This window comes from Monodon monoceros, unplaced genomic scaffold, assembly GCF_005190385.1.
Source record: "Monodon monoceros isolate NGI ecotype Baffin Bay Population unplaced genomic scaffold, NGI_Narwhal_1 Super_Scaffold_18, whole genome shotgun sequence".
Taxonomy (NCBI): Eukaryota; Metazoa; Chordata; class Mammalia; order Artiodactyla; family Monodontidae; genus Monodon; species Monodon monoceros.
The window spans coordinates 152,219,958-152,245,632 of record NW_021703774.1 but is presented as its reverse complement, the minus strand read 5'-3'; the positions used below and the strand labels follow the sequence as shown (position 1 = coordinate 152,245,632).

The window sequence follows — 25,675 nt, the reverse complement described above, 5'->3', positions numbered from 1 at the left end:
TATAAGGCGGGAATTGCTGTCCCATTTTTCTGAGGAGGAGCATTGAGGCTCAGAGAGGTGACATCCATTCTCCAAGGTGACAGGAAGCACTGGGGCTGGGATCTGAACCTTGGGGCTTGCACAGCCCCTAAATGCCCAAACCCCTGTATACTTGGGCTTCCTGGAGACCGCAGCCACGGTTACTTCTCCCCACTTCTCCTCCACCCCCGCCTGTGCTGCCTCAACCCAGATGCCAGCACAGCTGGCGACAGAGTGAGCAGCTCCTATCACGGGCCTCAGGAGCCCACTCCAGTTGACCAAGGCTCCCGCGGTCCTACAAAATAGAAGGTGGGGTGGGTGAGTGTGCCAGGGCAGTGCCTGAGCCGACTTCAATGGGACTCTGTTCTTAACCTCCGCCCTCAGCTGCCTTTCCTAATCTCCTCCTGAGCCCCTCCCCTGGCGACATCTCCTCCTTGCACAGAGCCTGCCTCCAGCTAAATCCCAGGCCAGATGTGGGGGGGACAGTCTATACCCCCCTGGCCCCCACCAGCTTCGGCTAGCGCAGGTGCCCAAGGAGATTGGCCAGGACCCCAGGCCTGCTTCCCCATCCCAACTTTCCAACCTGACATGCTGATGGCCATGAGGTGAACAGCTGGCTCCTCCCAGAGCGGGGCTCATGGGAGAAGTCTCCATTTTCTGAGCCCCTACCATGGGCTGGCCCTCGGCTAAGAGTCTTGCCTAAAACATCATGACGGGTTAAGAACCACTCTGGAGCCCAGCTGCTCGCAGTCTTCTCCCAGCCCTGCCTCTTACCAGCAGTGACCTCAGTGTCCTGGTCAATACCACGGGAGCAATTCTTACTTCGCAGAGCGCTGGAGAGGATTAAACGCGTTAACTTCACGTAGCCGACTTCAAGCAGTGCTTGGCATAAAGAACATTCAATATATGTTTCCTATTATCATTATCATCACCATCACCATGACGCCTCCCAAAAGCCCTGAGGTTAAATTATAAACCCTATTTTACAGATGAAGAAACAGAGGCTCAGAAAGAAGTCATTTGCCCAGGTTCACCAGCCAGCCAGCGATGGACGATGTCAGTTTGGACTGAAGCTGAATGAGTTCCCAGATAATGAGGACAGCCTTGCAGCTCTCTGGAGCTGAGGCACAGAGAGAGAGAGAGAGAGAGAGAGAGAGAGAGAGAGAGAGAGAGTGTGTGTGTGTGTGTGTGTGTGTGTCTGTGTCTGTGTCTGTCGGGTTGGGAGGGGTCCTCCACTCACCCCTGTCCTGCCTGACCTCCAGGGGCTCCCCTGCCCAAGCCCCTGCTGCCGCTGCAGGAGGGGGCTCTGCATTCCTGGCTAAGCAGCCGGATTTGCTGTGCTCCAGGAACTATGAAAAGAATGTTTGCCACGAGCTGAGCCTTGGTTGCCTGTCAGAGGCGGCATGGCCTGGAGGGCCCACACAGAGCTGTGTGGCAGCCAGGAGCCGCCACAGCGGGAGGGGAGGAGGCTAGACACAAGAGAGCTTCTGGTTAGTGAGTGCAGTGGATGCTGGATGGGGGTGGGGACCAGTCAACCTCCTGGGGTCTTCCAGGGGGGAGAAATGACCCACACACACAATCTACATTGGTCCTCCCCACAGGCTCCAAGGACAGCCAGGGAGGCATCACCGGCCCATATCATGGATGGGACTATGGAGATCCAGGGAAAGCTCACGGCCAGTGGCAGAATTGGGACCCGTGGCCAGGACCCCTTGTTCCCAGAGGTTGCCAACCCTCACGGGACCCACTGGGACCACAGCGCATTCTGAGATACTAGAAAACACCATGCCAGCCCTCACTGTCCTGGCCCGCCTCCGGGCCTGACCTTCTCATGACTGCTACTCCCCATGTTTCCTGTCCCTCAAAAAAGTACCTTATGTATGAAAATTCCTGGCACACTGTGGACAGATGCTCAACTAAGTTTCCATTCTTTTCCCCGCCAAACCAAGCCCTGTAGAGGGCAGTGACCCGGGAGGTCGGCGGGAAGAACATGAGTTGTACATCCTCACAGACCTGGGAATGAATCCCAACTTGGCACTCAGCAAGGGGACGCTTGGCCAGTTAATGGGCCTCTCTGAGCCTCCACTTCTCCCTCTGTTAAATGGGCTACTGACCCTTGCCTTGCAGTAGTGTTACAAGGACTAAATGAGATAAGCAAACACAGGCCCTGATACACAGTAGGTGCCTAATAACCTCTTATTGTTACCCTCCCCCAGGGGGACAGAAATAATTGAAATTAGAGAACCTCAGATGACAAGGTTCCCTCCATCCCAGGTTCCTGATGGGCCCTGCTAGGGGAGGGCGGCCTCTGAGAGGAAGGGAAGCCTGAGCCCAGGGTCCTGTCCTCAGGGCTCAGTTCTGCCACTGGCTGCTATGTGACCTGAGGCAACTTCCTCTCTGAGTCTCCATAATCCCATCCAGGAGAGGAGCCAGCAGTGCTGGCATGGCCTCTCTCCAGGAGGCAGCAACCCTCTGCCACCCACTTCTTCTGCCCTCCAAGAGCCAGAAATCTCAGCCTGCATGGGGACAGTCACTTCTCAATTCAGAACTTTCCAAGAATCTGAATGGAAGCAGGGCCAGGCCCTCCCCGCCATTCCCTTCCCAGGATCCAACCAGAGAGGTGTAACAGACTCTGATCAGAAGTCTGGGTGAAAGTTCTTGGCACTGCACCCTGATCCTGTGTGACCTCAGACCACTCCTCACCTCTCTGCAGGCAAAAGGACCCTGGAGACAAGTATTAGCATTCCCATTTTATAGATGAGGACACTGAGGCACAGAGATGGGAAGTCCCTTACCCAGAGTCACGCAGAAAGTAACCCCAGTCTGTCTGACTCCCAAGGTCAGGATCTGCTGTCTACACCCCGCCACCATAGAACAGAGCAGGCGTGGAATTCCCTTTCTGGGACCATAACTTCCTTAACTGATGTCTGGGCATACGTGTGCACACATATGGCCTCACACACCCTCTTTGGCTTCTAAACATACATACCCAGGTCTCCCAGACACTAAACTAGCCCCAAGACCCATGGCCCCACTCGACACTCAGCCCCCTGCACCTAAGCATACCAGACCCTGGTGTTCAAACCCACATCTCCCCTTGACCTGACTTCTCTGGGGTCAGACCACGGCCACCCAGTACAAGGCTCCTGGCCCGCCCTCTCCTATCCCCACAGCCAAGCATCACTGAGGCCTGTCCAATCTCTCTCTTTACTCCTCTCCATCTATACCTGCCTCCCATCCCCATGGCAACCACCCACCTCAGCCCCCATCACCTTCCTCCTCAAACTCTGCCCAGCCTCCTAAGTGGTGTCCTTGCCTGTAAGATCCCTCTTCATCCTTTCCCCCCAGAGCAACCAGAGTGATTTCCAGTTTGCACCACTCTGCAACTCACACCCTTTCTCCGACAAGGCCCTAGGAAATCTGACCTCAAAGTAGTTGTCAGTCCCTCCCCATCGGTCTCTCACCGTGTAGTCACCGTCCCCAGAGAGAACTCTGCAGCTTCCCACCTCCACACCTTCGCACACACTGTGTCTTCTGATTGGAATGCCCTCATTTACCTTTACCACGCCCTGCACCTGTCAAAGTTCTCGTTCTCCCTGAAAATTGCGGCCAGAGTCACCTCTTTGCTGTTTCCCCTGATGGCTCCTCCCACACACACTTTGGCTTGTAAGGTTCCTCCCCTTCATGTAGCTCCACGGGCACCCTGAGAGACAGCTGCACCCCGTATGAGAGGCCACTGTGCCTCTGGTTCTTCCACCCCGGCTCTGTAAGTGTCTCAGGCCACCGATGGGACTGGCTCATCTGAGGCCCCACTTTCCTACAAGGGGAGCCCCATGCGTGCCACTGGGGGCGCCTGGAGTGGGCTGGGGTCCTAGCAGGGCAACCAACCTTTGGTCTGGCTCAGACCCGGAGCAGGGGGCAAGTTGGGGTGCTCAGGCTGACAACCCTGTTTGATATCTTCACCTCCCTTTTTCTTTCCGCTTCCTCTGAGCCAAAGAGCGGAAACTCATTTTCACTGTGGTGGACAGAGTGAAACTGGAGAAAGAGACCCTGGTGTGAGTGTGTTGTCCTGTCTGAGTATGTCTGGCTGGGCCACGTAGGGCCTGCCATGTGTCTGTAGGAGTTTGTGTGTGTGTGTGTGCGTGGTGTGTGTGTGTGTGCGCGCGCGCGCACATGCTGTCTGTTGTTTCAGCATCTGTGGTGGTATGTGTTTCAACAGAGCATGTTCTGGTGTATGACTGTGTGTGACTGTCAATGGGAGGGAGTGTAGCTATGCAGCTGTGCGTGACTCTGTCTGTGGTGTGTCCTCATTATCATTTTGGGGTGATGGTGTGTCCAAGGGCCTATCGGTGTTCACCAGCCCAGCGAGAGGCCAGCGGGGACATCTATGCCCTGACTGAGGCCACCAACTCCCAGTGCAAGGTTGCTGCCCCCCACACCTCCTCTTCTGGGCTCTAGAATGGGCTCCCTGAGGGCCCCACATCTACTCAGGCCAGTGAGGGTCAGTCCCCAGAGAGGAACCCCAGACTGCCTGACCCTCCAGCCATCCCAGCTCCACAGCCCCCAGATCTTCCAAACACCCAAGGCAGCTCCCTAGGAGGTTGCCTTCGCTAAGGACACTCCAAGGAGGGGATGGACCCTGCCACCAGACAAGGGCACAGTCCTTAGCAAGAGACGCTGAAGGTAGACAGGAGGAAGGACTTCTGGGTTGCCAGGGTCCCCTGAGGGAGGTCAGTGGTATTTCTGCGTCAAAAGTCTAGCACGTTCTCACACACGCTGAGAACCTCACACAAGCACACACTGATGCACACATTAATAACATACTGGCAGACACTCACCGTCCCCCCACACCACACAAATGCACACATTGACAGGCTCGCACATGCATACACACAAGAAGCAAACTCAGAGGGTCTGCCCTTCCCCGGCTCGCAACTCATGGGCTCCTCTGGATGAACAGTGTCTCTCCGCCCAGGGACTAATACCTCCAGCCCCAGGACAGACACCCGGGGAGGCTGTTCTGGGGCCCTCAGACCCCGGCCCCTCTGAGCCGGGCAACATTCCCCTCACCCCCGCAGGTCTCAGGCCTGAGCTGAGGCAAGGTGCTGAGCCTCCGGCAGGGACATTCCTCAGAACCCCACTCTCCAGTTTGGGGGTGCCGCCAGGACACCTAGAATAGGAGGAACTTGGGGGCAGAAGCAGAAAAAACGGGAAACCGGGAGGTCGCCAGCAAACTAGAATCGTGAGAGAGATGGGGAGAGGAGAGCTGAGGGGTTTCCCCTGCCTGGGGCTACAGCGGGGTCTAAGGCCACTGCTCCCTCCTCCCTGCTCCACCATCCTGCGATGGAAGCTTTGTCATCCCCATTTCACAGGTGGGAAGGGAGACTCCCGGAGGTGAAGTGACTGCTCCGAGACACATGGTCAGGGATGCCACCCAGGACTGTCTGAAGCTGGAGCCCCGCTTCTGGGAAGGAAGGGAGGAAGGGGCTTTATCTGGGATTCTGCCCCAGGAAGCAAGAGACGGGATGGGCGCCCGCATACCAGCGCCGACCCCCGGCCCAGTCCCCCATCCCGTCCTCACCTCGTTGTCCAAGGAGCAGACCCAGCTGTCCCGGACAGTTTTGGGGGAAGCCCAGGCCGGGTCCTGCCCTCGGAGCCCCCAAGCCCGGCAGCCGTGCCGCCTCCCCCCACCCCCCGTCCCGTTACCTGCAGGGGCGGCCGCCTGGCGCCACTCCCGGCCCTCGAGGGCGGCCCGGGGCGCGCGGGGTCCGGGCAGGGGCGTCGTCGGGGTCCGCGCCGGCGAGGCTCCGCGTCGCTCTGCCGGCCGCCCCTCGCGGCTGCCGGAGTGGGCGGGCGGCGCGGGGGGGGGGGGGGGGGGGGGGGGGGGGGCCAGGGAGGCGGGAGGGGCGCGGCGGGGCGGGGCCTCCACCCTCTTCTTTCCACTGGCACCGCCAAGGTCCGCGCCCAGCCCGGCCTCGACAGCCGCCTCCCTCCGGGGACCCACTCAGACAACCCCCACCCCACGCACATCCCGGGCAGCTCGGTCCCCACTCACCCTCACGCGCCCTGTGCCTGCGTCTGGAGCCCCCTGCTCTCGGGGACGACCTGTCTATGGGGACACAGACCCAGACCCTGTCACCGAGAAGGGGGGCATGGTGTGCTCAGGGCAGGGAAGGGGCAGCGCAGGGGTGATGGCCCATAACTGAGCAGTCCGCGAAGGCTTCCTGCCAGTGGTGACCTAGCTGAGAGGGACTGGGCTGGGGGTGGGGTGGGGTAGGGGGGAGACTTAGGGGGAAGCGGGAGGAGTGACGGTGGTGACCCGCACATTCTGGGTTTAGGGAGGTGAGCCTTTGTGCTCACAGGGGCAGGCAGCGGGATCTTGTAGGCCGTGCAGAAGTTGGTTAGACTTCACTTCAGGGAAATGGGGAGCCACTGAAGACTCTGGAGCAGCGCAGTGACGTGGTCAGAGTTGTGCTTTAGAAAGAGCCCTCTCTCCTTCACTTTGCTGTACAGTAGAAAGTAACACAACATTGTAAAACAACTATACGCCAATTAAAAAATAAATAAAAAGAGCCCCTGACTTCTACGTGGAGGAAGACAGAGGCAGGGACACCGGTGAGGAGGCTGCCGGAATAATCCTGGCTGGTCCAGTGAGGCGGACAATGGGCGCTGGAAGGAAAGGTCAAATGTGAGAGTAAAGAAGGTGGGATACGCAGGATTTGGCTGTGGGGGTGAAGAACCTAGAAAGAGGGAAGTATCGAGGACAGGGCCCAAGTTTCTGATTGGGCAGTGGGGAGGTGGTGGTCCAGAAGGAGGACGGTCAGATGCACTGAGTTGCACACTGCTGTGGGCTTCCACGTATCCAGCAGGCAAGTGAGAGTTCTGAGCTAGAGATTAGGGGCCCGTGGTGTACAGATGGTGACTGATGCCATGGGAGTGATGCTCAGGGAAGGAGTGCCCAGGCCACAACCGAGGACTGTTAACATTCAAAGGCCCTGTAGAGGAAGAGAGGTCAGCAAAGGAGACCTAGAAGGTGGGGCTGGGAGGTGGGGGGAAACCAAGAGAGCAGTAACTCAGAAAAGAAAGACAGGGTGTTTCTAGAAGGCCAGGGAGGCCCCCAGGGTCAAGATGTCTCAGTCCTTTGGGACTGGCAATTAGGGGCTGGTGGTTGGGGTGCAGGGCAGGGGCAGGGGCAGGGGTCAGGCTGCAGAGGCCAAAGGAGCAGCTGCAGGGGAGAAAGTGGAGGCAGCAAGTGCAGTAGGGGAGTTTGGAAGGGGGTTTGGGGTGAGGGTGTGAGTGTGTGTGTGTGTGTGTGTGTGTGTGTGTGTGTGTGTCAGTTCTAAGTGGGAAAGACCCTCCACAGGCCCAGAAAAGGAGCAGGGAGGGCCCACGGCTGTCTGTCTTTGGGTCTGGGCCCACCTCCATGGCCCCCTCACCCTCCTACCGCCTGCCCTCCGAAGGCCTCCCACTTCGCTGTCCCCCTGCCAAGGTACACACCAGCCCTGCCACTCCTCGATGGGGCCTCCCATCCTCACCCACCTCCAGAGTCTGGGCCCACTCCCATCCTAGCCCTCAGATTGGGGGGATTGCAATGGGTCTTTGGGTCTGGCCTCCTGGCCTGAGCCGCTCAGAGGGACAGCAGGGGAGCCAGGCTGGGGCACTGTCCGAGGAAGGGAAGGGGGCCTGGTTGGCGGGGTACCAAAGAGGACACTGGCTGGGGTGGAGAGCTGTGGCCCTCCCCCAGAGCTGGTGTGAAAACTAGGCCCTTGATGTTGATCAGATGGAGGTGAGCGTTCAGGGAGAGGGTGGGAGCAAAGGAGCAGGGACTCTGGAGTTAGGCTGCCTGGGTTCAAGTCCAAGAGCCACCACTCACCAGCTGCGTGTCTTGAGCGATTACCTAACCTCTGGAGCCTCAGTTTGCTCATCTGAAAAGCTCTCATAGGCCTGTTGTGAGGATTAAATCCATTAATCCACGTTGAGCTCTTAGCTCTGAGTGTGAGCTGTTCTTGGGGGGGAACTCAGTGAAGGGGGTGCTGGTGAAGCAAGCAGGCAAGTGAGGGGGTGCACTGTGCCCGGGAAGGGGCTCCCATGGGCTCCGCGCACACAGTTGCTGCAACACATACTCAGTCCCCGACGTGATCCCACCCCTGATTCTCCTGACTCACCCTTTAAACTTTCCTGAGGCCCCCCTGCCTGGTTCTATGTGGCACACATATCCCCAGCCCCTCTCTTCTCCCCCTGCTGAATGCCCTGCAGGGAGGGAAGGCTCCAGCTCCTCCTTTCAACCGGCCCTAGGAGGCCAAGTCTGGCCCTATCCTGTTGTCCTGCAGCCCCTGGTGTTCACTGGACCCCCAAGGTGAGCCTCAGCTACCCATCCCCCAACAGAGGCTGAAACAGTCTTGCCATGACCCTGCCACAGCTGCCTCCTGTCCTACCAGCTCTTTGCACAGCAAACCTCAAGACAGGAAATGAGTGTCTGGGTGCCAGAGGTTGCAGGCTTTCCAGCCAAAGCTCACCTTTAGGCCAGGCCAGGCCAGACTCCCAGCCTGGTTCCCCGTCCCACCTGCCAGGGCTTCCATCCTTGGTCTGTCTCTGGTAGTGCCTAGATATCAGTGGGTCGGCTCTGTCTGTGGTCACCTGCTGTGTGGCCTTGGACAAGTTGCTGCCCCTCTCTGGGCTTTATTTTCCTCAGCCACAAGAATCAGAAGCTGGCCAGAGAGGACTCAAGGCCTGAGCAGGGGTATGAAATGGGGTGGCTGGTTAAACTGAACCAGACGAGGCACGTAACCTGCTTAGCACAGCCCCTGGCAGAGGCGATGCTGGCACCCACCTGGTGGTTCAGAGCACAGGCTGAGGAGTCAAGTAGACTTGGGTTGGGATCGCAGTTCTGCCTCTCTGTGACTGTGGGCAAGTGACCTCATTTCTCCAGACCTCGAATTCTTCCTCTTTAAAAGGGGGATAATGATAGTCCCTAATGGCAACAGCTAACCCTTGCAGGGCTCTTACTCCATGCCAGGCACTATTGTGAGCACTTCTCATGGATTAGTTCATTTAATCCTCACACCAACCCTTTGAGATTGGTATGAGAATTGTCCCCACTTTGTAGATGGGAAAACTGAGGCACAGATGGGTTAACTGACTCACCCATGGTCACATAGCTAGGAAGTGGATGAGCTGGGAATCGACTCCAAGCAGGTTGGCTCCCCAGTCTTCCCCTTTCCCACCATGCTATAGAGCCTCTTAGAAACAGTGAATATAAAGGGCTTAATACAAGCCTGGCACATAGTAATGACTCAGTAAATGTTAGCAATTGTTATTACTGTCACCATGATTCTCCCATTCCTTCTAAATTTCTCTCTTGATCTGTCAATGAGAAAACTCTGGGCTCCAACCACCTTAGGTTGGAGCCTGGGGAGGTCCTGGCTGGAACCTTCCTCTTGCCACCTCTTCCATCTGTCTGGTAAGCTGATGGGAGAGAGGGATGTTTGCACAGATGTGTGCCTAGGGTGTGCAAATAGTCTGGGGAGGGGGCGTGGTATTGGTAAACTGCTGCTCCACCAGGGCCTTGATGATTCTGCACACCCCCATGCCCACCCCTGACTTTCCATATCTGCTTGGGGACTATAGTCTCTTGGTTCTACAATTCCTGGAAAGTCCTTTCCTCCGTCTAGCCCTCCTTCTTTCTTTTCAGTTGCCACAGGCCTCTCTTACGGAACTAGGGAAATGAAGACTCCTCCCGCAGGCCCCACCGTTCTCCTCACTTCTACCCCAGAGGATCTCTCAGCCCCATCCTCAAAAATCCCAGTAATGCTGTGGAAATTAAAGTTATCTTAAATATTCTAATCTTATAACAATTTTGCTTCAATCAATGTCTGGTGTTCCCAGACCACCCAGTGGCCTGCTTGGTGGTTTGCGGGGTGGGGTGGGGGGTGAGCTCCTAGAGGGATGGAGGGCAGAGGACTGCTTTCAGGCCTGGCCTGGCTCAGGAGGGGCTTCTTGGGGGAAAGGTCTGCAGGTCACTGAGTCCCTCCCTGGCCTGCTCACACTGAGCAATCCTTCCCCTTCCTCACCTTCCCTCAGACAGCCTGGGAAGCACAGCAGGCCTGGGTGGAGCCTCCTTATACTCCCTCCCGAACAGCTGGGCGGGGGGAGGGCTGGGGGCTGGTGATGCTCAAAGGCAAGAGGAGGCCGGGGCTGGCTTCATGGGCCTGTAGCTCGGAAGGGCTTAGTTTTATGCTCTCGTGGGTCAGCTTGAAATTCATAATAATTTTCGAATCAGGGGCTCTGCATTTTCATTTTGCACTGAGCCCGATAAAATATGTAGCTGGGGGAATTCCCTAGTGGCGCAGTGAATAAGACTCCATGCTCCCAATGCAGGGGGCCTAGGTTCGATCCCTGGTCAGGGAACTAGATCCCACGTGCATGCCGCAACTAAGAGTTCATATGCCACAACTAAGGAGCCCTGGAGCCACAACTAAGGAGCCCGCCTTTCGCAACTAAGTTCTGGTGCAACCAAATAAATAAATAAATACATATTAAAAAAAATATGTAACTGGTCCCAGTGGAAGCCCACACTGCTCACTCAACCCTCTCTCTATGGGCGCTCCCCACTCCATTCTTACACTCAGTCAATAGTGAATAAAAATTTATTGAGCACCTGCTTTATGCTGAAAGTAGTGCTAGACGCTTGGGGATATAGCAATGAACAACAGAGGCACGACCCTGATTTCGCAAAATTTCCATCTGCACACACTCAGACACTGACATATCCACGCACAGCAATTTTGCAAGACAATTCCCCTAATGTTCATCGTAATTGCCAGTTCATCGTAACTGCCAGTTAGGGAACACTCAGCCTATGACAGGAAATATACATGCTCATTTTGTTTTATCCTCAAAACAGTCAGCAAAGTAGGCATTATTATCCCCATTTTCCAGATGAAAAAACTGAGGCTCAGAGTTCAAATTCTTTGTCCAGAGTCACGTAACTAATAAGTTATGTGCAGAGCTGGGACTTGCCCTTGACTCTTACTTTCAACCTCTCCTCTGCTCCCCACCACCACACATGGCTTCAGCTGCTTCCCCATAGATAGAAGCTCCCAGCATCTCCATGTCCCCAGCCCCCAGCTCAGGGCTACATTTCCATTAACTGAAAGAATTCACATACAGACACACTCCCCAAGGAATACAAGGAAACAGTCACCCACTGAAATACACACACATACACATGCAACACAGAATGTACTGGATAAGAGCTTGGTGTCCAATACTGGACTGTTTTGGTTCAAGTCCTAAGTCTATTGATACTATGCATTAGCTGCGTATCTCAGTTTTCTTATCTGCAAAATAGGAATAGTGATAGGGTTGCTGTGAGTGCTAAACGAGAAATCCAGGTGAATTGCTTAGACTCGCCCTGGCAAATAGTCACTCTGCAATAAAGATTAGCTGTTGCTATGAATAACATATGTCCGCACTCACTCACACATGCTGTCACGCTCATCACACCATCTTCCCAGCCCTCCTCTAGCCTGGCTCAGTCCTTGATGCCCTCATGGCTGACAGTCCAGGCCCTCAGAGCCCGGAGGGTGGGGGGGTGAGGGTGCTGCCCCTTACCAGCTCTGGGTCCACCAGAGAATGCTTCCTGGAGGAGGCCTCTAGCCAAGCAGGCTAGGTGAGCCAGACTGAGTTAGGAGGGTGCTGCCCTGTGCCTCGGCTTCCTCCATTATTCGTACTACACCCAAGCCCTCAACTCTGCTGCAGCGCCCACCCCCAACCCCCTTCCCCACAGTAGAAACTTTCCTCTCCTGCCGCCAGAAGCGTAAATTGCCCCCAGGAATGCACTGCATCCCACAGCTCCCCTGGCAGTGGCCAGCGGCCGTCCTGGGGTCAGGCCTGGCCCTACATCAAAGGCTGGGGATTGGTTAACAGCGAGGCTCCTCGCCTGCCGCCACCCTCCCCTCCCCTCCCACCGGCCCTCTGGCTTCCAGGGAACAGCACGTGGTAGCACTTAAGCTCCGGGAGGGAGAACGGGAGGATGCTTTTCCTGCACCCACCACCCCCAGCCATTCACAATGAACTGCTTGTTAGGAGGCTGTTTTAACTTTACTTAGCGCAATTTCTGCTCCCGGGCCTCTCTTGCCACCTCCTTCTCAGACCTGGATGCTCAGTACAAACGTAGGGGCAGCCAATCCACCACAGAAATGTGTAACCTGAATATGGAAATGTCACTGGTGTGAGTCCGGGGCAGGAACAGGACTCTCTTACATCAGGGGAACAGGGCTGGTGCTCTGGTCTAGACTCAGGAAGTAAGTGGGGGTTGGTTAGGCGAGGGCTCAGAGCTAGGTCGTCCAACTCAGGAGGGCAGCATGAGAGTTTGGGGTGTGAATGGAAGCCAGTGATTTCTTAGCCAACGTGTTCTTTCCCGCGCCCTGGGTTCAGTAGGCAGGCCCTTAGCCAGGCAGCCATGTGAGCTTTGTTCTCAGGTCCCATGGTTGTGACTAAAGAAAAGGGGCACTTTCAGGCTCTGACCAGCCTCTGAGATTTACTCCATCAGGTGCATCTTCTGGCAAACTCTGAAAACCAGGGATCCAATAGTAACTCTCTGGGACAGTACAGTGGTGGTCTGGAGACCCCTGGTGGCCAAAGGCTGCAGAGCAAAGTCTTTCCTTATTGCTCTGCCCAAGCAGCGCCAAGTCCAAAGGCCACCAGCATGGACTACTCCAGCCACCCAGGCTCTTTGGGAACCCCCCGCCCCCCCAGCTAGTCAGGTCCTCCCATACAACCAGGCAAACCTGCCCCATCTTGCTGGCTGTGCCAGTATATCATGAATGGGGAATGGCCTAGCCTGGGGGTTGCGGGGTGTGGTGTCCCAGTCTCAGTCATAGTAAAGCAAAGGGATATGTAATCTACAGCTAATTAACTTCAGGGGTGGGGGACCAGCTGTTGGGTCGCTGGGCCTTGTATGTTTGCCTTATCTGGGGAGAGGATGAGGTGATGTTCCCAATAGCTCACAGCCCTCAGCCCTTTCCCTTCCCTTAGTCCCTGGGTGCACATCACACAATTGTGGGGTTGTAACCGCGAGAACTCACCAAGGGGGCTTTGTTTCCACAGCTTGCCGACCCTGTAACGTTGCCCAAGTTAAATTCTGGGAAAGGAAATATCCAAAACCTCACGCCATACAAACAGCTGCTGGGAAGTTGGTTGTGGTCTGGGAGGAGAGGAAGGGCAAGGGCCCCCCTAGAGAAGGAAAGGGTGGTGCAGCTCACTTTTCTTGGCAGGGTCCAGGCACCACTCAAACGTTTCCCACATCTGGGGCCCAGCCTTCGTTCCCTTAATCTCTCCTTCATTCACTCAGACTCTGGTGTGACTGGATCCAGCACTGATGGGCGCTGAGGATACAGTTGACCAAAATGGGGTGCATGCCCTGGGGCCCCCAATTGTACTTGGAGGGGGAGGTAAAGAGGCTCAGAGAAGGATGGGATCCCTATACTCGGGGACACAAAAGTGATCTTTCCTCTCCTCAGCGGCTTAACCCAGCCGGAGGAGGCAGGCCGTGTGCTCTGGTGCCCCAGGACCCTTGTCCTAACCTTTATGACCAAGACACACTTCATGCACAATGCTCCCCTCATCTCAGGCCTGCCTACTAACCTCAGGGAAGGCCTGGGGCTCTGTTTCACCCCAACAGCCTGAGACCTCAAGGCCCTAGGCCATCCCCAAGAACAGTGCTACCAAATATGGCCTGACGACCTCTGATCGCTCCCTCCCTTCAAAAGCTATCCTAAGCTCTGTGACACTGAGAGGGAGCCGCAGGCCTGCTCCCCCACCCTCCCACCGTGTGAGCCAGGCATCGCGGTTAAGAACACGGGCTTTGGAGTCTGGCTGGGGCTTTGAACCCTAGCTTTTCCACTTACTAGCTGTATGACCTTGGGCAACTTGGGCCCTCCTCCTAAAAATGGAATTATTGTGAATTAGATGATGCGTACAAAGTGCTCGGCACAGTGATGACACACGGTAAGCACTCAGTAAATGGCACCCCAATACCAAGGTTTACATGGTCTTTCTAGCCAAATCCTCCAACTTGGTGGCCAAGGGCCCAGGATAGCCCATTTTAGGCACGTCTGGGATAATGGTCTGCTTCTAGATTTTGCTACAGACAGTAGACTCAAAAATGACTCTGAAGGGGCCTCATTTGCTCCCAGGTTTCCCAGACTCTCTGGTCCATGGGAAGAAGCCATTCCTAGACCAGATGAAATCAAGGTAGGGCACAGGAACTTTTAGCAGGTCTCCTCACCCCACTGTAACAAAACTCCCAGGGCTGAGCAGAGAAAAAACATGACATGATTGGGATTTCACTCAAGAATGTGTCTTTATTGAAGAACTTGTAAGAAAAAAAGATGGACCCTCTGTAAAAAGAGGAGATCTTGCCTCCAAACAGCAGGGAGGAAAGAGAGGCCTGGGTGGCCTCCCAGAAGTCAATGTTTCTGGCATGACTGGTTCCCCTTTCCTGGCACTACAGTGTGTCACACTACAGCTAGCAAATCCGACCCACCCCTCCCGGCTTCTCCTCCCCTGTCCCAGTGAATCCTGGATTCCCTACGGCCATTCACAAATGACTTTCTGAAGACCCAGGGACAAATGTGCTAGGCTTGCCTCTTAATGGGGTCAAAGTGGGTTCTACTTTGGAAAATTCAAACAGGAATGTAAACTGGTTTGAGCTCTTTCTAGTCCAACCAAGGATGACTACATCCAGCCCCTCTGAAGGGAAAGGGAGCAAAGAATTTCCCTCCTGAATGTGCACACTTGTAGGGTAAATGGACTATATCACAGTCTGCTCTTTATTAACATGGAGAAGGGAAACAAGGTTAGAAGAATATATAACATCTGTGTTAAACAGTCACTGAGTTAATTCTAGAGGGCAGAGGGAGCACTGAGGCTTCCTGACTCCAACAAGGCTCCTGCCAGCTACGCTGAAGTCCTGGGGACGGTCATTCCTCTCCAGCTGGGAGGTTGTCCTCAATCCGCCTGATGAACCTCATCCGGATTTCTGTCACACCGTCTCCTTTCAGGGTGTCCTGGACAAATTTGGCCTCCACAGCCATCTGGACCTGGGGGACAGTGCAAAAATGAAGGGGCGGCTGCCTAGCCACAGCCTCTGGGAAACCACCAGGGATGGGGCTATAACTGACTCATCCACAGTAGCCTAAACAAGGAGGCTGGTTTCCACATGGACAAGATTGCCAGTTCCTATGCAGAAGGCAGTGGTCCCCACCCAATAAGGGAGACTTAGCAAAGAACACTCACAAATCAAACTGTCACCAAATAAGCCAATCTGGGAACAGATGTTCCCGGGCCCTGAGGGCTGAGCGCACCGCCTCCCAGCCTAGCAGGGAGCATCCACACCATGCAGAGATTTCCAACTTGGATCCTACACTTGGCAGCATCACCACCTCAGGCAGGGAAGCACTGGGGTGAGCTAAAAGCCCTTCTTTTCACTCTCCCATTCATTCGTTCAAACATTTATTAAGACCTTACTACATTTCAGGTGTCTCAGGAGGTAAAGAGCTGCACTCACCATCTCCAAGGCTCCTCGCAACACCCCACACAAGAGATTGGAATAAATAAGGGATGAGTGGTTATCAGGAAGTTCCACAAAGTCCACCAAGGGATTATTTTCCAAAATGAGGGAGAATTCGTCACCAGCTGGGCTCCAATTGGTGATGCTTGGAGTGATGCCCAAGTACATCTTGAACGCCACCTGTCAAAAAACACACAATGGCACTAGGAGGAAGAGTAGTAGGGGCTGTACGACAGGGAAGGTGATGTGATGGGACCAGCAAGGGGAACTAAATGGTTCAGGAAAAAAATTGTGGCCTCTGCAAGACACTGAAGCTTCAGGTATTCAAGGCAAAAAGGAAAAGCAACTGTGCACAATTCCACACCCTTCTCCTTCAAGGCATCATACAATTAGGTGACAACTTGCAGATTACCTGCACTTCTTAGTGGAAAGGAGCACTGATCTTCTGACAGGGATGGCTGCCCTGAACCAGCATCTAACCACAGAGCGGTCCCAACACACTTTCCTGTCCTCTCTCTCTGCTATCTGAACCCTTCTTCTAACACCACAAAGCTATAGGTGTTATATCATTTACTATTAACCCTATAATATGTAACACTAATATTATTAATAGCAAACACTTTCTATATACATGCTGCAGTAAGGACATTCATTTTACCTGAACGCTCATGTTCATTTTTTCATTTACCCCTTACAAAAACCCTATGAGGTAGCTCTTATTTTCTTCATTTTAAAGATGAGGTAACTGGTAATTAAAGAAGTTAAAAATAACTTACCTAAGAACTGCTAAGTACTGGGGCCAGAATTTGAAGCCAGGTTTGTCTGTATTCTTTATTTTTTTTCCCTAAGATTTTTTTTTTTTTTGGATGTGGCCCATACTTCCCGGCAGTCCAGTGGTTAAGACGTCACCTTCCAACGAAGGGGGCACAGGTTTGATCGCTGGTCGGGGAGCTAAGATCCCACATGCCTCACGGCCAGGTTTGTCTATATTCTTAACCCCCATGCTACTCTGCTACATCCGCACAGTTGAAGAGATCTGGCTTTGATTTTAGTGGGTCTTTAATCCACAAGGATGATCCCAACCATTCTTCCCTTTTTCATAATCTGTGTTATTCCTAAACCACCAGGAAGGCTTCTTTGGTTCAAACAGCTGCCTAGCTATTCTTCTGGAATAATAAGGGCCTTTCTAAGGGAGCGAGTGGTAAGCAGTGCCTTCCAATGACAATCCTTCGGTATGGCCAGGTGACCCAGGGTAATGACCTTGGCAATGACATCTGCAGTTTCCCGAAAGTCATGGCACCTCCCGACATTTGACCGTGCCAAGAAATCTTCAATCAGTCGGACTCCAATGTTATAGCCCCTGGGAAAGAAATGAGAGAACAGACTATATTATGCGGTCTGAATGTCTTATGTCTGAACATAAGGCTGTCGGTGGTAAAGGGAAAACTAGGACAATCCCAAAACATCCCAATAAATAAGCAGTGGAAACTGTACCCAAAGTGTTGGTAACGAGAGTGAACCCTGTTCTGGGCCCTAAGGGACCACGTAGATTCGGTATGCTCAGCAGTCCCATTACTGGCTCTCCCACAGAGGAGCTCACTCACATTTTGTCCAGCTGTTTATTCACATCTTCATCATTTTCATAGTCCTTGCACAGCTGGGTGACTAGAGCCCCATAGGTCAGGGTGAAGAGCTCAGAGCTCTAAAAGAGATTCAAAAGGCAGTCAGGACCAAGCCACACAAAAAAGCAAGTTTTGTGAGAGTCTGGATGGGCCTCAATGCAACTGTCAGAATTCAAAGGAAGGTTACTTGTGTCTGGTGGGAAAGACCATCACCCCCTGTGGAGTAGCCAAAGAATTTAGCTCCCTAGGGTCAATGTGTCAGGGCTGAAACTAGACCCACTAAAAAACAGGCTGTGAAAGGTACCTCATGCACTGAGCCCCTTCCAACACACCAAGGTGGACTTCTGCTGACCCAGGGTCCCACCACAGCTGCCAAGCCTAACTGCGCTCCCAAGGCCCCATCCAGGAGCAGCAGAGGTCCCAGGGGGAAGGAAGGAAGTACCAGATGAAGTCCACTGCACTAATGATAACCCTCTAAGTCACCAACATGGGAAAAAATAATGTTTCTCTTGACACATAGCTAAAGTGTTTGCGGGAAAGGGATAACTCTGAAAGAAACACAATCTTTTGTGTACCTAGAACACAATACTGACCTGGACTGGTTTCTATTACAACCACAGTTGAAAGCACAGAAACTCCCAGATAAAGAATCCTGTCACCTACTTACCAAAAAACAGAGAGATGTGGAAGGTGAAAGGAACAGCAAATACCAAGACTACAGAATAAAAGCAGCAGGTTGGGGGAAAGGTATTATCGGAGTTAAAGTGAGAAACGTGTTAGCAGCACATTTGGATCAATGTACTCATACAGAAACATGGCTGAAAAATCAAGATTGCTACCCAACCAGTCCTTTCTTTTTTTTTTTTTTTTTTTTTTTTGTGGTACACGGGCCTCTCACTGTTGTGGCCTCTCCCATTGCGGAGCACAGGCTCCGGAAGCGCAGGCTCAGTGGCCATGGCTCACGGGCTCAGCCGCTCTGTGGCATGTGGGATCTTCCCGGACCGGGGCACGAACCCGTGTCCCCTGCATCGGCAGGCGGACTCTCAACCACTGCGCCACCAGGGAAGCCCCAACCAGTCCTTTCTGAATGGAGGCTTGTCAGACTTGGAGCAGAGCACCTCTCTGTCTGCAAGTCTTTGGGGGAAGAAAGTACAACTAACATTAAGGCCCAGGCTCCCACGGCCCAATGCTCCTCACCTCATCCCCATGGCCTGGTGATGAGGTCACTGCAAGAATTATAATGTGAGGGACTTCCCTGGTGGCACAGTGGTTAAGAATCTGCTTGCCAATGCAGGGGTCATAGGTTTGAGCCTGGTCTGGGGAAGATCCCACATGCCGCGGAGCAACTAAGCCCGTACACCATAACTACTGAGCCTGTGCTCTAGAGCCCACAAGCCACAACTACTGAACCCATGTGCCACAACTACTGAAGCCTGTGCACCTAGAGCCTGTGCTCCACAACAAGAGAAGCCACTGCAACGAGAAGCCCACACGCCACAATGAAGAGTAGCCCCTGCTTGCCACAACTAGAGAAAGCCCGCGTGCAGCAATGAAGACCCAACGCAGCCAAAAATAAATAAAATTTTTAAAAAAAGAATAATGTGAATGCCTTTTGCTTACATACATTCTATTTTTCATTATCTCATTTTTCACCCCACAATAACTCTGTAAAGCAGAAAGAGCAGAAACTGATCTCATTTTAGAGATGAGGAAACTGAGCCTCAGAATGGTTCAGTAATTTGACCAAGGACAGATAATTATTATTTTTTAAATATTTATTTATTTATTTTCAGCTGCGTCACGTGGGATGTTTCATTGCGGCAGACAGGCTTCTCTCTACTTGTGGCACTCAGGCTCAGTAGTTGCAGTATGTGGGCTTAGCTGTCCCACAGCATGTAGGATCGTAGTTCCCCAACCAGGGATTGAACCCACGTCCCCTGCATTGGAAGGCGGATTCTTAACCACTGGGAAGGCGGATTCAGACCACCAGGGAAGTCCCCAAGAGACAGCTAACTATTGACAAAAGTAACGTGGGGGGATGAAAACCAGGAGTTTCTAAGCCAAAGTTCACTCTGTCCACTGTTCCCAACAACTGCAATATTAATAACCTTCCCTAAAAAAACAAACAAATAAAAGGTAGCTGTACCAGAGAGTCAAAGAGAATCAGTTTCAGAATAAGTAAGCTCTTTGAATTCAACTAAAACAGATCAGGATGTCTCCAAGAGACCATATACCAAATATGGCTATTAAAGGGAAGCTATTAAGGAGGAGAATAATTTTTAGTAAAGTTAAGGGTTTGGCACTAGAATGGCTTAGGCATGAATGGATGGAGACAATCCAGCAGTAACCAGTCCACAGAGTTGGCACCACGGCATTAAATCAGGAGATCTTTCCTTCCATTATTAATGAGTCCTTGGATGGAGACTCCAAGAGCCTCAGCCCACCATGATGCCAAGTAACATGCATATCACGATGTTACCAAGCATTTTATACATGCAGCAGCCCCCAGTTTAGCAATAAGAAAAATCAAGGTCCTAAATAGATCTGTCGGTGGTCACAGAATCAATATGCCTGGGATCTGGGAATAGGGTCCCTGATGCAGGTTCTCCACATCCTCTCTTAATTTGTAAGTCTATCTCCATCTTCAGGTACGAACCAAGCCTATTTGGAATAGTGCATGACATAAATACACAACTTAAAGGTCTTCAGACTTTAAAAATAGAAATGAGCTGTGGTATAGAAAAAATCATTCATTCAAAGTTTACTATGTACCAGGAACTACCTAACAGGAGGGAAAGAGGTAATAAACTGAATAAATAAAATAAATGGCTTGCCAGATAGTGAAAAGTGCTATGGAGGAAAATAAGCACAAAAGGAGATTTATGTTTACCTGTATGTATGTGTGGGGGTTCAGTTTTAGATAGGGTAGTCAGAGGAGGCCTCATTGAGATGATATTTGTGCAAAGAACTGAAGGTAGTAAGGGTATCTGGGTGAAAAAATTTGAGGCAGTTAAGTGTAAGGCTCTGAGGTGGGAGTATGTCTGACATGAGTGAGAAACAGCTAGGAGACCAGTGTGATTAGACAGTAGTAAACACAAGAAAGAACAGAAGAGGAAGTCAGAAAAGTAACAAGTGGTTGCAGGGTCTGAAGACCCTTATAACTTAAGGTTCCATGGGACCTTAAAGGTCAACCAATTCAATCAGTCCCATTTCTTCACTGAACATAAGCACATTCTTCCAACAGAAACATGAATCTCTTCTGCAAAACTTCTACTTTCAGACTGCTTTAATTATGTTTAATAATAATGATCACTAACATTTCTAAAACTTTCGGAGTGTCTTCACAGATACTTATCGAGCTTTATAACAACCATGAGAGGTTAGCAAAACAAACGTTATTTATCCCCATTTTACAGGAGATAGGTTAAGTAACTGAGACTCAGTCTTCTTAGAGTTGAGCACTGTCCTGTAAGTTATTATGTCCAAAATAAAAAGGTATGTCATCCCAAGCCACTGCTTAATCTCCCTGAACATCAGCTTTTCCCATCTGCACAATGGCGATAATATTATCTGCCCTTCAGGGTTATCAATGAGATAATATGTGTAGAGTACCTGCTGCACAGTACCTACTCAAGAAATAGATATTGTGGGACTTCCCTGACGTCCCTGGAGTGGTTAAGACTCCGCGCTTCCAAGGCAGGGGGCACGGGTTCGATCCCACATACTGCTCACCAAAAAAATAAATAAAAGTAGATGTTATTTTTGTCCTTAAACTGGTTCTCTGTGGTGTGGTGCCAGAAAGCACCCTGAACTAGGTTCAAAGAGGGAGATTCTGAATCGCTATAAAGAACTTTAAAACAATTAGTAAGGCATATAGAAGGATGCTCGGTTTATAGTCAGAAGACCTGGTTCTGAGTATGGACTTGTCACTAGTTGTGAGACTTTACCTAAGTCACTTCACTTTGCTAAACTTCAATCTTCTCCAACAAAAACAGTAACAGTGAAATATGTCATGCCAATCACAGGGTTGGGAAGAGGGTCTAATGAGATCCTGGACTTAAAGATGCTTTGCAGACTAAGAAACCACAAGAGTGGTTTCACACTGGCAAAGCCAAGTGCTTCAGGCACAACCTGAGCAGAGGAGGTAAGCCAAGCCCTACACTCAGGTAAGCTACTGCACGGTTTTCAGGCAGCTTGCAGTCAGTGCCCCAAACAAAACATCAAAACTCCTTAAGGGGCTGATCTTTTGAGCTAATGCTCCAAGATACTTATTAACAGTCATACTTATTATTTTTGTCAACACAAATAATCCAGTGTGACTGCTCCCCAGCAGCTGGGGAAGGAAGGTCAGTAACAGGACTGAGTCCATCCCTCTTATGTCACTCTCCAGCCTCCTGTCATGGAGATTCTGAGCACTGCTACTCAAGTAGTAACTCACCTGAGCTCTGGAGAATAGAGCCACAACACAAAAGAAGGGCAGGCCTAAACACACAAAGGTTAATATCTTTACTAATAAGGATGCTTGTGTGGTGACCATTTTGCAGTGTATAGTAATATCGAATCACTATGTTGTGCACATGGAACTAACATAGTGTTGTAGATAAACTATACTTCAATTAAAACAAAAAGGATGCTGCGAATTCCCTGGCGGTCCAGTGGTTAGGACTCTGTGCTTGCACTGCAGGGGGCACAGGTTCGGTCCCTGGTTGGAGAACCAGGATCCGACAAGCACGGCAGAAAAGAGAAAAGGCTTGCTAGCTGACATTTACTGAGTGTCAACTGTGTTCTCAGGTGCTCTATCACACTGGTAGCTTTACACGCGATACCTCAGTTAATCCTCAGAACAACCTTATTATACTATTATTACCTTTTTAGTGGGAGTTTCCTAGTGGCCTAACAGTTGGGATTCCAGGCTTTCACTGCCATGGCCCAGGTTCAATCCCTGGTCAGGGAACTGAGATCCCGCAAGCTGCTTGGTGTGGCCGAAAATAAATAAATAAAGATGGTGAAACTGATGCTTAAAACAACGAAGAGGGCTTCCCTGGTGGCACAGTGGTTGAGAGTCCGCCTGCCGATGCAGGGGACACGGGTTCGTGCCCCGGTCCGGGAAGATCCCACACGCCGCGGAGCAGCTGGGCCCGTGAGCCATGGCCACTGAGCCTGCGCGTCCAGAGCCTGTGCTCCACTATGGGAGAGGCCACAACAGTGAGAGGCCCGCATACCGCAAACAAAACAAAACAAAACAAAACAATGAAGACACTTGGTCAAGGCCACATAAGTAAGCAGTGAAGCCAGGACTCAATCCAAGACAGTACCATACTTCTGTGTTGTGTATTTTTCCACCTCTCTCATAGAGTATGTGCTTCTCAAGGTTAGGGACTAGGACTTCATCTCTGCATTTCCCACAATGCTTTGCACAGAGCTGGGACTCAGGAAAAGTCTGCTAGACAAATGGGCTGTTTCTGTTAACACAGACAAAAAGCAGAGATCTAATTACTTGGGCATATTAACCATTTAAGTTTTGGAAGGCTTACCTGGGAACGCAGCAATCAGCAGAAGGTTGGGCTGATTGGGAAGTGGGCTGCTAGAGGGGGAGACTCCAAAGGCAGAGAGGAAAGGGGAGCATGTCAGAACCAGGTGGCTACAAAGAGGATCATGTGACAAGCCTCGAGTGGGTACCAATAGGAATTGAATGACAGGATGCACCAAACCTTCATGTCATTCATTCAATATAGATTGCCTAGTGCCAAGCATCATTCTAGGTGCTGGGAATGGAGCAGTGAACAAACCAACCCCTGCCCTCATGGAGTTTACATTCTCATGGGGGAGACTGAAAATAAACAAGTAAGTATAGAATCCACAATGAAATATTTTAAATGAAATAGACAGTGCTTGAAGAGAAACAGAGTAGAGTAAGAGGATAGAGAACTAGTCAGGTGGTCAGGGAAGCCCTCTTTGAGAAGATGATATCTGAGTAACTGAATGAGGTGAGGAGTAGCCAGCTAGTCTCTGGGGAAAGAAGTTCCAAGCAGAGACTACAGCAGTAGCAAAAGCTTTGAGGCCCGAATGCACTGCTGCCCCTCCCTAATTCCCTCACTTCACCAAAACTGAGTGAATACTGAGGGCTGGGGGGGAGGGGTGTGTGTGTAGACTGAAGGTTCCTGCTAAAAGGGTATTAAAAGTTTCAATACTGGTTTCAGGTTTTTAAAAAAAGGTGCAAAAAAGAGCTAGATATGAAAACTAAACAGGAAGACTTCTCATATCCATTCATATCATAGGAAAAGGAGGGGAAAGCAAACATTTACCATGCCCCATGCATTTTACACTACCTCACTTAATCCTAGGGAGGTATTATTGTCCCCATTTCATAGATAAGGAAATTGAGGACCAATGAGAATTCCAACCGATATCCATGCTTTTTCCCCTACATGACATTGTTGCCTAGCAAAATATTCTCTCCTTTTTCTTTTTAACTCAGTATTTCCTCCAAAACAGGAATTCACAGAGTATCTTCGCAGGCCCACAAATCCTCCCCAAATGTAAGTAAATGTCTCTGTATATGTTTGTCCATTTACTATTTCTGCGAGAAGATCCACAGCTCTCATCAACTTCTCAAAAGGGATCTGAGAGAAAAAGTACAGTACTACTCTGGAGTAACAGGGCCTCCTGCTGCCCATTTTTGGTGGCTGTTCCTGGCATAAGATGCAAAGGTGTGAGGGAAGTTTAGTCATCCCCTCTAGAGCTGAGTGTCAACAAAAGGCCCCTGGTCTGCCCTGCATGCAACCTTCAATAACTCAGTCTGTAAACTGAAAAACAAAGACAAACGGGCAATTCTGGAGGAAATAAGAATATGCCAAAGAAAAGGAACACCTGTCAAGTCCCCTCAGTTTGGATAAAAACATCATCCACGTTACTTTCCAGGCCCAGCCCCCATCTGCAGCCAAACTTCATAGGACTAGATGGTGTCCCACTATTCCCAGGACAAGGAGGGAGCCTGCCCGCCATTCGCCAGAGGGAGAGCACTTACTCCCTACTCTGGCCCACCCCTTACACTTGCTTTCTGGCAAAACCAGTAGCTGAGTGTGAGAGACGTTATGGTCTAGTAGTCTGAAGCATTAGCTTTGGGGTCAGAGAGACATGGGTTCGTCAGATCCTAACTCTTCCTAGCTGTAAATCTGGGCCAGTATGCAACCTCTCTGAGCTTTAAAATGGCGATAACATTATCCACCTGAGAGTTATTTTGCGGATTAAATGATAACGGACGTAAATGCCAGGCCCAGTACCTAACACACAGTAAGAGAGCAACAGTGGAAGTTACTGTTATTGCCGCCGTCGTTGTTGGTCTTGCACCCAACTGCACTCGGGGGAGGGGTCTCCGAGCTACTCCAGGGGCCCTCCAACCTGCCTCACACCCGGGACCACTCCGGAGCGATTCTCCGCTCTCGACCCACCAAGGAGCCTCCTCCTTCCTTCCAGCGGAACCACCCCCTCCCAGCGCTAGCAGAAGGAGATTTCCCAGTTGCGACTCGCGCCCCGCGCCGGGCCCCTTCCCCAGAACACCTCCATTCCGCCCCGCCCGCCGAGATCACACGCTCCGGTTACCATTTTCTTGCTCTCGGTGCCACGGTTCGCCTGCCTCGACATGGTGCTGGCCGCCTTACCCCACCACAACACAGACCCACTCGGTGACCCCTTCTAACACCGCTGGACCCAGTTAGCGGCCCCACAGCATTCGGGATTGACCGGCACCGACTCACCGCGCCTGCGCGGCCTGCCGCGGGGCACCACGGGACTCGTGGTCCGGCCAACGAGGGTAATTCCCGCCCAGGAAACGTCGGACTACAACACCCAACAGCTCCACTGGCAGCACCTTAATGTAGCAGGACTACAACTCCCAGAGTGCTCCGCGCACAGCGGACTCTTGGAGCCTGGCTTCCCCATGGGTTGCGTTATGGCCGCTGGGTGGCGTCCGCAGCTTGCTGTAATCCTGTATCATCCACACACTTCCCTTTCCTCCCCACCACCCCAACCCCTCCATTCCCCCATCTCCACTCAGTGATGCTCCGCAAATTCCTCTCTCGCCGGGGATGGTCTTGGAAAGTCCCTCTTTCAAACTAGCTTCTTGCGCTGTTGCTGCAATTCAGAGCCAGAACCTCCCAGGATGTCCCAGAAAACTGGCCATGGCTCATACACAGATCTGGCTTCTTCTTTACAAAAATATTCAATGACCACCTACTATGTGCCAAGTATTTCATCAGTGGCTTTCTCTTCAAACTGTCATCTGCCTCTAAACCCCAAACGCAGCCAGCGCCTGCATCCTACCACTGTGGCCTCCTGATGAAATATCCAGGCTGATATAAAGTTCAGGTCACTTTCTCCCTCTCCCTCCCCTAGAACAAGTACACAGCCTGGTTCCCAGAAAAGAAAGATCACCGGTGTTTGTAGCAGTCAGTCTTGGATT

The 25,675-nt window shown here is 51.9% G+C and overlaps 1 protein-coding gene across 2 annotated transcripts; it reads right to left on the bottom strand.

Moving 5' to 3' along the window:
- Positions 1–10,646: 10,646 nt before the first annotated feature.
- TRAPPC3 (trafficking protein particle complex 3) lies at positions 10,647–24,983 on the bottom strand. 2 transcript variants are annotated; one of them, XM_029231240.1, is made up of 5 exons: positions 24,817–24,973; positions 17,197–17,294; positions 16,853–16,952; positions 15,590–15,772; positions 10,647–11,357 (listed from the first exon to the last, which is right to left on the bottom strand). In XM_029231240.1, the coding sequence occupies exons 1-5, from the start codon at positions 24,856–24,858 to the stop codon at positions 11,325–11,327; spliced, it is 456 nt and encodes a 151-aa protein (XP_029087073.1). In that variant the 5' UTR covers positions 24,859–24,973; the 3' UTR covers positions 10,647–11,324. The 2 variants fall into 2 exon arrangements, with proteins under 2 accessions (XP_029087073.1, XP_029087072.1); XM_029231239.1 differs by lacking the exon at positions 10,647–11,357 and adding an exon at positions 14,356–15,122 and having other exon boundaries at positions 24,817–24,983.
- Between the last annotated feature and the right edge of the window lie 692 nt (positions 24,984–25,675).